Source organism: Solea senegalensis, linkage group LG5, assembly GCF_019176455.1.
Source record: "Solea senegalensis isolate Sse05_10M linkage group LG5, IFAPA_SoseM_1, whole genome shotgun sequence".
Classification (NCBI taxonomy): Eukaryota; Metazoa; Chordata; class Actinopteri; order Pleuronectiformes; family Soleidae; genus Solea; species Solea senegalensis.
The window spans coordinates 9,492,386-9,506,214 of record NC_058025.1 but is presented as its reverse complement, the minus strand read 5'-3'; the positions used below and the strand labels follow the sequence as shown (position 1 = coordinate 9,506,214).

At 39.2% G+C, this 13,829-nt stretch overlaps 1 protein-coding gene across 6 annotated transcripts in view; it reads left to right on the top strand.

Annotated features, from left to right (window-relative positions):
- The first annotated feature begins 1,318 nt into the window (after positions 1–1,318).
- Positions 1,319–13,829, top strand: part of trim36 (tripartite motif containing 36) — a 30,150-nt gene continuing 17,639 nt past the window's right edge. The window contains exons 1-3 of one of the 6 annotated variants that reach the window (XM_044026328.1): positions 1,319–1,660; positions 8,518–8,752; positions 13,320–13,391. In XM_044026328.1, coding sequence (XP_043882263.1) covers positions 1,598–1,660; positions 8,518–8,752; positions 13,320–13,391 — 370 coding nt within the window. In that variant the 5' untranslated portion in view covers positions 1,319–1,597. Of the gene's footprint in view, positions 1,661–6,784; positions 6,998–8,517; positions 8,765–13,319; positions 13,392–13,829 lie in introns of those variants that run through there. The other 5 variants (XM_044026325.1, XM_044026324.1, XM_044026326.1 and 2 more) reach the window with 5 other exon arrangements.

Here is a 13,829-nt window from a genome sequence, read left to right as displayed (position 1 = left end):
TTGTGAAGTATGTCTGCGTGAAGCCATGAGGCCATCTGCTGACGCGGAGCAAGTGGCTTTGCCAGAAACAAATTAAAAACAGAAACTTAATCCGGTCTCACACACACACACAGGCTCATGTGTGAAATGGGTCAATTTGATTCTGTCACAAATTATGAAGGAGGAGGAGCAACTACAACAGCTGTAGTCGTGAGCAGAAATTAGCACGTATATCTAATCAGGTAATGACACATTGAGATTGAAAATCTATTTTAAAGTGATCGATATTAAAGTGACTATCATGAGACAAAGAAATAAAGAAAAATAATAAGCAGTTAATAATATACAATAAAATAAGGAAAATATGAACAAAAGGCACAATATTAAAGGTGAAATTAATTCCATTTGGCAGAATTGGAATATAAAAAATAACACATTTTTTCTCCTTTTTTGAGAGTACAGTCCCCTGAATGCACTTTGTTGTTTTAATTTTTTAATGGATGATAACTGAATGTTCTCCCATCCTTGGAAGTATAAATAAATAAAACTATGCACACTGCCTTGAGGAAATGCATGTTGTGATTTGGCGCCATACAATGTACTGTATGTTATATTCTACACACTGTACCTTTAAGAAGAGTTCAAGGGGAACTCTAACACATTTACACTGACCAGGAGTGCTCTTTGAAATCCCCTCAGTGATCAACTGTGAAAGTTTATGCTACATTTGTAAATTATTCCAGGAAACTGGAGCAGCAGCTGACTGTGAGGACTGACTTTTTCCACAGTTTGTTTATTTTTAGTTTCCAGATACATAGAAGTCAATCCGAATAGAGATTTATGGATAAAGGTCATTCAGTGACTAAATCGTATATGGGTAACACAAACACAATTACGCACACGTGAGCGCGCCGTCGGCCATGCGTAAAAGCCTAACTGGACTGAATGCAGCACTAATAGATTTAAGACTCCCCTCCCTCTCTCCCTCTCTCCCTCCGCTACCTTTAATCTGCAGACTGAGATTATGATGATTGTTTCTACAGACTGGTAGTGGATGAAACTGGATCCATTCTCTGCGGGTTGACAAGTGACACCCACACTGATACAAAGAGCCGTGTGAACGGAGACGTCGCCGCTGAGGGAGGGATGGCGTGGAGAAGGAGGGATGGATGGATGGCACGGTCACAGTCACGGTGCTGGGGAGGAGGCGAGGGCGGAGTTTTCCCTCCAAGATGAGGCCAACTAAAACAAAAAATTGGTTGCCGGCGCATGTACTGTAGACTCTACACAGCCACACACTTAAACACAGAGAGAGAGAGAGAGAGAGAGAGAGAGAGAGAGGGAGGAGAGAGAGACGGAGAGAGGGAGGGAGGTGATGAGGAGCGGCTTTTCTCCCTTCATGTCATCTCACCTCCGTCTGTGAAGCTCGTGTGATCTGTTTCTTTCAGCCGCAGCTGCTGCTTGTGTCTGTGTGTGTGTGTGTGTGTTTGTTTCCCCCCCAATACATTTCATTTTAATATTCCCGTCTTTGCATCCATCTCCACCACCTTTATCATCTTCATCTTCATCATCATCATCATCACCACCACAGTCAGCATCAGCATCATCATCTGTAACCATGTCGGACTCTGAGGACATGACGGAGTTCGCCAGTATCGTGGAGAGGATCGAGCGAGGCGAGGTGAGTCTGCTCCGGATGATTTATGTGACAGCAGCCCTCTGTCTCTGTCTGTCTGTCTGTATGTCCACATGGACCGATACCGGCCTGCAGCGATGGATTCTATTCTGTTCTATTCTATTCATTGACAATACATAAGACCACTGTATTTCATGCTGTCTGTACAGTATACTGTATTTGTACAGTATACAGATAGATAGATAGACAGCCAAAAAGGTGTCCTTAGAAGTGCAATAAGGAATTTTTTTTATTTTATATAAACCAATTAAAATGTGTCCTTGCTGGTGCAACAGGGCAATAATAAATAAATCTGAAAATACATAACTGAAATAAATTACATTTTCACACAATAGATTCTTGATATCAAGTGTTTGAATGGCCTGCAGCTCTGCATGAGATAGAAGCTATTTTACTCCATACTTTTCTGATGCTGCCACATTATTGTGTTGTCTTCTGTTGTGCGGCTCTACACCTGCAATATCTAAAGTAACAACATTACCCCCCCATGGTGTTGTATTCTTCCTGTCAGGTGTGTATTTGCCTCTGTTACATTAACCGGATTGTTGTACCACACAAAACTCTAGTAATCTTACACGTCTGCTGGATTCTTTTACACTGTATGATTAAGCACTAAGACATCTTTGTGACTCAATTCTCGTAACTGCAAGAAGGTCCGTATCAGGTTTTTATCTGTTGTTAAAAACATTGAATAAAGCCATAGATGGACTCACACGCTCTGTGTTCTCCTCTGTCACGGCTTTGTGGCCTGAAGGCATAATCTTTTCTATTCTTAGACGGGGGGGAAAAGAAAATGTGAAGAGTGAACATAAAGAGTTTAATTAGAAGCTTGGGCTGCTCAGTGTGTTGGTGCAGTCGGGACGGTGCTGCAGGCCGATCACAGACTCTTGTCAGTATGTGGGACACTTGGCAGCAGCTGTGTGGTGAGACAGGGAACCTGGTTACTGACATGTGTATGTGGCTGCTGCTGCTGCTGCTGTATGGGAACCTCTTCACCCATTTCAGACTGACATAACATATTAAAGTGCACCCCCCCCTTGTTCTCACACACAGGCTCTGACATTCACCCGAGCATGCATGAGCTGTGCGTATGTGTGTCGACTACACACACATTTTTTGAATTTGAATCAGGCCTGTTTTTGCACAGTCAACGACAGTTGACTCAGTGCAGGAGTGTTCCCAAAGTGTAAAATTAAAAACCCAAGGAGTTAAAGTACACATAAAAACACATGGCAGCAAGTGTGGCCTCTAGAAAAGCCAGTCAGTCAGCCTGAAGAGTAAGTGTGCTGTTGCATGTGTCTTTTGTATTTGCATGCAAATAAAAAGAAAGAAAATCAATATAAAAGTACAGCAATGGAGAAATGAAGTCAGAAGGAAGTGAGGAAAAGGAGAGAGGAGAAATTTAATAAAAATGACTAATGGGTGATCTAAACACGAGGTTAAAAAAACTAGAACAAATAAAATGTAATGAAATAGTTAATTGATGCTTAAAATAAGTAAGTAACTAGAACTAGATCACAAAATAGGTGCAGTAAAATAGTAAAAGTGAAAGGTCTATTAAAGGACACTAAATAGTAGAATAAAACAATTTGTGACAAATCCTAAAATGAAATCAAAAGAGTACAAATAAATGATAAATCTCAGGTAAAAGCCAGGTTAAAAAGGTAAAGGTCTTAAGTTTGTTTTTGAGGCCTCACCAAAAGTTTTGGTTCTGTATGAATTATGCAGATTGTTTAATTTAGGGTTGATAGTTTGACAGTGAAAGAGAAAGTGGATGATGTGTTGAAATCTAGAGGAGCTAAAATTCTGCTCTTGTTTGTTGCCAACAAATGCTGTTGGAAAAGAAGCGAGCAGTACTTCAAGTGATGCTTGGGTTAATGGATTAGTTCAAACTTTTCATCCACTTTATTTTGTGGCTGCTGCAAAGTTGTCTATGCTGCACTTTATTTCCTCAATAAATCACCGCAGCTCCTTCCCAAAAAAACCTCCAAAGGTCTTTCACGGTCCATTTTGTTCTTTCACCAAAACAATGTTAGGTTGACCCGCTGCGAGGGCCCCAGTGTAACATACAATGAACTGCTTTAAAATGGTCACTGCAGCCAGTGATGAACAGATAATAAATCTTGTGAGATAATGAAACAGACTTTGGTAGAATAATGAATGTAAAGTGAACAGAGTTTACAGCTTTCATTTGTCCCTTTGTCCCAGAGACTTTGAAAACCTTTTTATAGAAATATTGATTGGGTAACTTAAGAGATTTAGTGTTTCCAATAAAAGTGTTAGAATTCAAAGACCAAACATTCACTGAAGATATTTGGGATTCAAATCTAAAGTTAAATTACAGACAATAGTTCAGCTTTTAATTCCTGTATGTACACTCACCGGCCACTTTATTAGGTACACTTGTTTAACTGCATCTTAATGCAAATATCTATTCAGCCAGTCATATACGTATTTCAGTAAGTGCTGATTTATTGGGTTGGGTTTTTTTTTTCAAACACAGCTGTCTCTAGGGTTTACAGAGTGCTCTGAAAGACAAGAATAATTTGAGACTTACATATGTGTGACTTACAGTACTCCTTACAAAAAATGGCTGCTGTGCAATGGGTTAATTTGCTTTCAGGTTCTTACAATACAAGACTAAAAGTAAACAAACCGCTGGTGTGCTAAGCAACGTAAATTTGAGTTTGACTTAGGACAACAGCTGCCTCTGTTGACTGACACTTCAGTGAAGAACCCCCCCCCAAGAAAAAAATAACACTTAGTGGCATCAACCTCCACAAAGGAATGGGCCACACTGGTTTTATGTACTGATGAGTCCAAGATTAACCAAAGTAATGGAAAGGCCCACAGAGAAAAAAGCAAGAAAGGATCTGCTCATGATTCAGAATACACAGATGGGTTCATGGCTGCTTCTGGAATAGTTTTGTATAAAATCTCTCGAAATGGACGGATCAAATGAAATGAACTGCAGTGATTATTTATGGTCCATAGATAATGACTGAGGCTGCACTGGCTTTTTTTTGCTCGTTTAAACACCATGTCAAGGTTTTCCCATATTCACAGACACAGACTGACTGGTACCAATGTTGGAACAGACAGTTATATTTGCTTCAGCATGACAGTAACTTATGTTCTATTTTCTTCTAGTTCAATCAACAGGCTTGTGATTTTGGTTTTGTGTTAAAAATACCAAAGAACTACAAAACCAGGTGGACTGGAAAATTTTGTGGGCTTCGGTAATCCGATTTATAAGCACTAAGGAAAAGTGTTATTCCAGTGTTATTATTTACTCGATAATTTACTGTGTTGAATTGATTATTCTGACACAACATAACATTAGTTCTGAGGAAAAATACTTGTGTCCTTACTGGCACCTTGCTACAGCTGCACCTTTGACATGAACGTGACCAAACAGGAAACTTTAAGGACACAAGAGTTGCCTCTTTAAGGTTCCCCAAGACCTCAACATCAGATCAAACTTGAATCAGTTTATCACCACATACAGTACCTGCTGGACTAGTGACTGGCAGTAGAATAGAATAGAATAGAATAGAATAGAATAGAATAGAATAGAATTAGAGCAGGGCAATAATTCAATAACATTATGAAAACTTTTCTTCAATATCCACATAACAAAGATTCATTATTTATTGACACAACAAGATATTGCTATTGACTGTTTTGAAGACACACAATCAAATATGAGACACATGGGTGTCAGGATACAGTCTTTTAAAATGGAGGAGTGGGACATACTGTATGTCACACACACCCACCTTCTCACACACACCCCTGCTCAACTCTCCATAAACCTGGACTTGCACCAAGCTGCACTAAACTGCACTTTGTAGTTTTATATATTTTACTTGCACACACTTGCAGTTTTATATTTTGTTGGGTTTTACATTTCGTTGTGTCTTATTTAAGTGTCAAGTCTTTTGTTGTGTCTTATTTAAATGTCAAGTCTTTTGTTGTGTCTTATTTAAGTGTTAAGTCTTTTGTTGTGTCTTATTTAAGGGTTAAGCCTTTCGTTATGTCTTATTTAAGTGTTAAGTCTTTCGTTATTTTTGCTATTTTATTGTGTACCTCAAGCTGGGAGTCTCTGCAAAAATGTCATTATGTCCTCATAATGACAATAAAAAATTCTTGAATCTTGATGTGCTACAGGCAGATCAGGAAACTGATTCTGTCCGCTGCAGTTTTAGAAAGTATTATTAATGAGAAGTAACAACTATGATTATCATCATCATCATCTTTATTTATTATTTATAAAGCACACTTCATGCAAAGAAGCAACCCAAGGTGCTATACTCTGACAAATAAAATCAAACTTGCAATCAAACTCAAATAACAATACAAATGATTTATCTAATGTGCTTGCTATATATGTGCGTACGTGTGTGTGTCTGTATTTATATGTTTTGTGGGGTGCTGCTTCATGTCTCCTCATGGCAGCACTGCTCAAATAAACGTTGTATCATGATATTATTGGTATCGTGGAGCATATATGGCATATTGTGATGTACCCTGTGACTCCCACTCTTATTGAGGAGGAGACAGGTTACCAGTGCAGAGTTGTCCATAGTGCTGTACATCGCATAAAAGGACAGGACATGGGTGATGATAGCTCAGTGGTAGAGTAAGCTGTCTTTCAACTCAAAGGTTGTGGGTTTGATTCCTGGCTCTGCTTGTTTATATGCACTTTCTGCACATAGATGCATTGTGTGAATGGGTGAGTGGCAAAACTGTAGTGTGAAGCAGCTTTGAGTGGTCATCAAGACTAGGAAAGTGCCATATAAATACAAACTATTTAAATTAAACAATGTAAAGTAAAAGCAATATAAAAGACACATTTTGGGTTTTTTGTGATGGATTTATTTTTCCCACATTATCGTTACCTCGCTCCAGTTTGGGGCGATAAAAATAAAAATTGCTGACTTCCACCTGACAACGGCACCTGCGTGATAATTGTGGAGCACTTGAAAGAAGCAGTCGTTCCTATGGAGACTGTCCTCCCCCCTCCTTACCCCCTCCCCCTCTCCGCTCTCTCCACCCCCTGTTGTGTGGTTCCTCCGCCTGCGTGTGTGTGTGTCTCTGCTCCTTTCAGCAGCGTCACTCTATTTAAATTCCCTCGGTCGTCGCTGTCGGCATCCCCCGAGTTTGCGGTTCAAGGAGAAGTTTTGTGTGTTTGGAGAAAGACGTTTTTATCCGTTTTTATTTTATTTTTATTTTTTGTTTTAACTCCATCGCTGATTCTTGATATTTTTCTGCCTCGTCATGTCTGCAGAGATGCGGCGAAGCAGCAGCGGCACGACCGCGGTGAGTGGCGGAGGGTTTGTGGAGTTTGGAGGATGATTTCTTAAAGAAAAAAAAACGTCGTTAAAATTAACTGCTCTGTAGCTCGTTAGAGGTCGGACACTGTAAGAAGTAACACCACACTTAGTGCAGCTGCCTGTTTCTGTGTGTGTGTGTGTGTGTGTGTCTTCTTCAGTGACTCGACTCATTGTTTTCTATGAACTTTGTTCGCTTTCGTCTGCTTCTTTACAGCTTAAACTTCCTCTATTCTTCTCGGTATTGTGTGTTTTTTTAACCCGTGTACCATCATGAATTATATTTAATGATAGTTATCTCACTTGTTTCACACCAGCTGAAATGAATGAAACTCATCAGACATGTTGGAACTGGGAGCACAGTTGGCGTCTGTAGAGTTGGGGCTTTTGTTTGTTTTTGTTTTTTAAAAGAAAAACACTAGTTTTGTTTAAATGGTAAAACGTGAGCTGTTTGCTGGGGGTCGTGTATTTAACGTGTTTGTCTATATTTAGCCGGACATAATCCGGTCTTATGTAATGTATGGGAAACATGGTAAACACACTCACTGTTGTTGTGATTGTTAGGACAGGAGGACGACGTGGCCAAAAAACCTTATCACCATTTTAATCGGTCCATATTGATAATAATCGCGATAAATCAATAGTCGTTTTTGGTCTTGAGTGAAAGCTGTGGTTTTAAAACCTCTTTGTTTTCAAAGAACCAAACACTCTCATCCAAAACAGTGTTTTTGTTATGTCTCTGTTTACTCAATGTATTAAATATATATTCAACTGGTCCTGTACATCTATGGGAGAAAATGATATCTCAATATGTATGGTTGTTGAATTATTACCCATCCAATCCTATGTATTGTCATTGTACAACATTTGTTGACATCCTAATAGAGCGTTCATTTAAAAATTAAGAATGGCAAAGAAAAGTAATATTTGATATTTAAGTATAACATGTTTAAAAAAGGACCATACAATGTGGAATACAGACGTCAGTAAACTATAGCAGGGTGAAATGTTTGTTGTTGTTTTTCCTTTGGCTCTCACCTCCATTCAAATCTGTCCTTTTAATTTTTGAGTCGTGCTGCTCACAGACAGACAAATAGACGGACATATTTTGCCTTATACAACTAAAACCAGAGGAAACCCTAAGATATGACACGAAACAGTTAAATAACTGCACACTTTGTTTGAATTCTACATATGAATGTTGTTAGGGTGCTTTTCAGTTAATAATAGTTTAAAATGTGTACATCAATATTAAAGCTTTCCTTCTCGCTGACTAAGCAAAAATGTTTTTACAGCTTTAAGTGAAGACAATGGCTCTATTTTAGTTTCGTCTGAACTGTCTCTCATAATAGGATGTTGTTCAGACCATCAAAGAAAGAAAACACTGTTTGCCCTCTGTTCTTTTGTTTGGTCAACCTTTATGAAAGGGTCAACATGTGTGCATGCAAAGGTTTAGAATTTGAAAGAAGCAGCACAGCCAGTTTTTATGATTCATGTCTTCATCACCAGGTCCCGATCAAAAACATAGAGCGGGAGCTGATCTGCCCAATCTGCAAGGAGCTCTTCACTCACCCGCTGATCCTGCCCTGTCAGCACAGCATCTGCCACAAGTGTGTCAGGGAGCTGCTGATGCTGAACCCTGACGACTCTTTTGACGCTGGTTCGGAGTGTTCGTTACCGGGCAGCCCCCGGTCCAGGGTTCCCTCCCCCTCTATGGAGAGGTTAGACAGGCTTGTGCGATCAGGTGGGTCCCGGGGTAAGGAAACCAAACCTTTTTGATTTTCTCTGTAGATTGAGTTAATGCCTTCTTTAGGGGAATCATTTAATTGTGCACAGATTATTGCAGGGAACTTGATCTCGCATTTCTGCACGGGGAAAAGTATTTCTCAACAGCAAGTGTATTGAGGCATTAGAACTGTGTTTGTGTTTTGAGGCTGGAATGTTCTGCCAAAACCATTTAAAGGTGTTAAAGTAAGCTGATGGAATACTGATCATCAGGAAATGCAAGAATCAAATGCATATTCTTCCAGTTGTGATAACTTCCCACAAAGGCAGCACAGGGCAATAATGGCAACTTCCTCTTTCATTGTCTTCCTCCCAACTCCCTCAGCTTCAGTTTTTAGTTCTGATGTCATCTCTGTGGCTGCATTCAACAGGTTTCTGGAAATTACCTTTTATGGAAATGGATAAAAGCTTTAAAAAAACATATAAATAAGAAAATATGTAGTTGCAAGTAAAAAGTGAAGGACGTAAAACTGTAAAATGTAGTGGCACAGTGAAAAGGATGAACCAGTAAGCAAAGCTTTAGCTAATGCAAATTTAGATGGTGAATAGTTCTATGGAAACACAGCAAGACACACGGCATTGTTGTATGATGTCAGGGTTTTTAGTGTGGCACAGACACCACCCCCTCCTCCCTGTTTAACTGGAACTCACATTTAAGTGATTTGATAAGTTTGCATTTAAGGCTACTGTCAGTCATACATTTTATATATAATCCTGTCTGTACTTACAGGATTTGTCAAATAAACAGCAGAGAATTTGACAAGCTGTGTTTTGGTTCACCAAGAAAAAAAGAGACGTTGACAGGCTCTCAAGAGTAAATTGTCTTCACGGTGTCTCCTGCAGCCCAGGGGCATCAAACACCCCTCTGTCATGCAGGGCGGCAGTAGGTGTGGTGCAGGTAGCTTAATGTCGCACAATTCTCATCAAATTCTCAGCTAAATGATGGCACTGCAACAGCCAAGCATGAATAGGTCAATGTCCAAGCTTTTAATACAGCATAATAATGGGACACATTTCTTACATGCACTAAACTCTTGTCTTGAGGGTCTGTACTGTATGTGTGAACACAGATGTATGCAGATGTCGCACCGGACATTTTTTGTCTGACGGCTCCCCCGGTGAAATCTCTGGATAATGTCCAAGTGAGTTCATGTGAGAATGCAGCAGGAGAAACTCCGGATAGTTCACAGCGAGTGAACAGGCGAATGCTCTGCTTTCTGCATGCTCAACCTTGCCTGGATCCTCTGGTGGTTCTCCTGCTGCTGTAATCTCCTATTGCATTCCTCTTAAGTTGAATGTCTGGACCCAATTCTCCTGACATTATCCTGACTCTTTGTCTGAAAACACTTCTATTCCCGACCCTCAAAACGTCAGGACAGAGTTTGGTTGTCGTCATACCGCCATGATTATAGATTAAGTGAAAACAAATAATTGATTGAGTTATAAAAAAATGTTCACTCTCATACACCTACAAACAATGTTTCCATTATCTGGAAGTGAAAGTGCACACATCATTGTTCTTTCTACACTCCATTCATGTATAAATCATAAATTGCAGAAGATCTCATGAATGTTGAGTCATAAAGATAAAGCACCTGCCAACATTTTTCTTTATGGTGATCGTGAGATGAAAGTGTATATAACTCATATATTTTATTCCTAGCATCTGGCTTCACCGCCTCACCATCTGCCACGCTAATTTAACCCCGTCTCAAAAGACGTTCATACACATGAGTCAGAGTTTCCAAACAGTGCACTGAGGTTTGTGTTATAAGTTGCATTGTGTTTCTTCAATGCTCCAATTTGTATTATATATGAGGCCCCTGAGATACTGTTTCCAACTTTCATACCACATTCTAATTCTAAGCAGAGTACAAACGCACGAGAAAAGTGAGACAACCTTAAAATCAAAAATGATGACTATGCAAAATAAAAGCATCCTTTGAGTTTTCTGTTGTTGTATACCGTTCAAAGCAATATTCAAAAGCAATAACCACACAATTAGTCTGTTTACATGAGTATGTATGTAGTATGGAACTGGGTTTCAACTCAGGACATTAACAATCATTAAATCACGTTCATAAAATGTTTTCTTTTTCTACTGCATTTTTTTTAATTCCAAATTGCATGTGTTCAGCAGTTCAGCCGAGTCTTGGCGTGTATGTGGTTTGTTCTTATTGAAAGTGCCGCAACGCTCACTACAACAGCTTGTTTGCAAACTATAACGCTTGTTTTTGAGTCTGCATTGTTGTCAAGTAATGCATAGTGTTAATGGATAGAAAATAATGCAAATATTGTTACATAGCAGCCATTTTGACACCATCTCGCACTGAGGCGGTGGAAGCACCAACTGAAACACTTCTCATTCACTTGATAATAGAGCAGTGCCACGTGCTATCAAACTGCATTGTTTGTCCATTGCTTTGCTTTTCTCAGTTCTGTCAAATCACCTTGTTCAAATATTCCAACACAGGCACTCAAGTCATATTTTTCCTCCCATGTTGCTGATTTTTATTTTTATTTCTTTGGACAAAGTACATGTAACGTTACACCTGGACATCACATCCCATTTCCATGACTTTAGCAACATTCTTGCCGTGTAGTAAGCCTTGCTCTGTTAATCAGGCCAAGTTTACGTTTGAGTCCAACATTACTGATCACATAAACAGTCTGTTCGGTCAATGTAAGTCAGGACAGGGTGAGAGTGAACCTCGAAGCTGATCGTTCATTTGATTATTAACATCTGTTATTTTCCTTTTGTGACCTGATGAAATGGTTACTATGCAAAGAGACCACGTTGCCTTTTAATAGATGAATAAAAAAAACTGTAATATGGATTGGGTCACAGCAAGTGAGTTTGTTATGTGGTGTAATTTAACTAAGATGCCAACTAGGCTCAGACCAACAGTCGGAATGTAAAACAGGGCTGAAAAGATCCTTGGAGTACAGTGACGGGAACAGCTTTTCTTCAGCTATTCAGCCGTGGTTCACAGCCCGTAAGACTGGGCTCTCAAGCACAGCTTCCCTCTTTCAGACTCACCCCCCCTTCTTTCACCCTCAATGAGTTCATTCTTCATTGGCAGGACTGCGTCTGTTGACTCAGGAAATCATCAAATATTGCATTTGAGCAAACCAATCTCCCGCACAAGGGCAACTCTTGTATCACTGATATTCCAGTCTTCTCATGCTGTGAAAATGTTACTTGATGCCCCTTCTTTTAGACATCTTTCATGTTTATTCATGTGCGGGGTTAAAAAGGTCACGTCAAGAAAGAAACCAGCCATTAACATGAACTGTGAACAGATCACGTACGACTGGAATTCCCTCAGGGATTATTCAGTAAGTTTGATCCTGTGTTAAGTTCATTAAATACAGCAGATTACAAAACCGTTTATAATTAGACACCTCAACGTTTGTTATGAGCACTATCTCAAACGGGACGGCCACCTAATTCTGCAGAGCACCCTCAGCGCTGGGAGATTAGATCACTGGTCGTCATAGTGACACAAGCTGACTGTAGGGAATGAATGCGGGATTAGGTGAAGAGAGACAGAAAAGACTTGAGGCTATATTTATCATTGTGCAGCGTGGACTAGTCTTGCTGTGCATGGACAGGTGACTGGCAGTTTCTAAAAATTCATTTTGAATCCATTTTAAATTTTGTTTTTTTAGTAAACTCTTGACAAGTGCACCTTTTTTAAATTTGGACTAATAAAACCTCAAAGTCATCGAGGAATAGTTCAGCATTTTGTGGAAATGTGCTCATTCAATTGAAACCACTCATGCATGCTGGAGATTTAATGAAACGGTAGTTCATTTCTGTGTTGTGACATTTATGACGTTTGCAGATAACATAACCACAGCGATGTATTTATAACCTAAACTCTGTAGTTTCTAAATAATAGGTTTGTTTCTTAATTTCAGACAGTTAAAAACTGTCAGGTTTTTATCAGCGGTTTCTCAGAACAGATAAAATACTGTTCAGTGCTCACTTTGTATGACTAGATCCTAAAACATGCATTACATTAAATATGTTGTGGGACTAAATCTGCATGTTAAACGGGATTAGTTTAGTTTATGTAGTTGTGTCAGAGTCTTTCTGCATGAGTGGGACAAAGTGTATTTACCCAAATGCCGAACTATTCCTTTAATTTTCCCAAAGGTATTCACAGTGTAGATGTGTTTATGGTTATAATTACATTGCAGTATGTTTTCCAAAAACACTGAAGTACAGTGTTAAAATATAGACTACAAACATTTCAGTGCACAAATCAAGATTTACTCGTGCTTGTACTTGTACCTGTTCACATCCTGTGTGTGTATATTTGAAACACTGTCTGGTATTTCACTCTGAACTGCATCGCCTCATATTTTAACCACAAACCTTTTATTTGACTTTTCAGTTGATTTGTGTTGAACGACTAAAAATGTTTATAAAAATGGCTCACACCTCACTCCATGTTATGTTATGCATTGTTTCATTTTTCTTGTTGGTCTCACCTCACTTCTCTGTTCATTGCTTGCAGCCACAGTGCGAAGGTCGTTTGGAAGTCGAGGTAGACGCGGGCTCCGTGTTTTGAGTAGCTGTAGTGAGTACAGTGTTTTATAGAAAACCCCCCCCCATGTGAAACCCTAGTTTGGTTCTACCTTTTTTCTCTACTTAGTCTACTGTAGCTCTGTCAACACACATGAGGCAACAAGCCAGCTCACATTGGTTCAAAAAAAAATCTCCATTGAGCATGAAAATTACATTTATAAAAAAACGAATCCAGATTTACAAAGCGTGTTGTAGGTGATAAGAAAAGACATTTTCCTTTTGTTATTTTCTTGGCAAAACTGTGCTATTTCATTTTATTTGTAGGGTTTTTCAAAGAGTGAAAGCAAAAAGGAGGGGGAACAGAATTGTAAACTGATCAGTCAGCATATAACAGTGGTAGGAAGTGAAATAAGAGGGGTTTATTCTAGGAGCTGACGTGTGTGTATACATTAGCTAAGCATTGCATTCATTTTGCTAAACATGGAGGAAGTAAAACTGC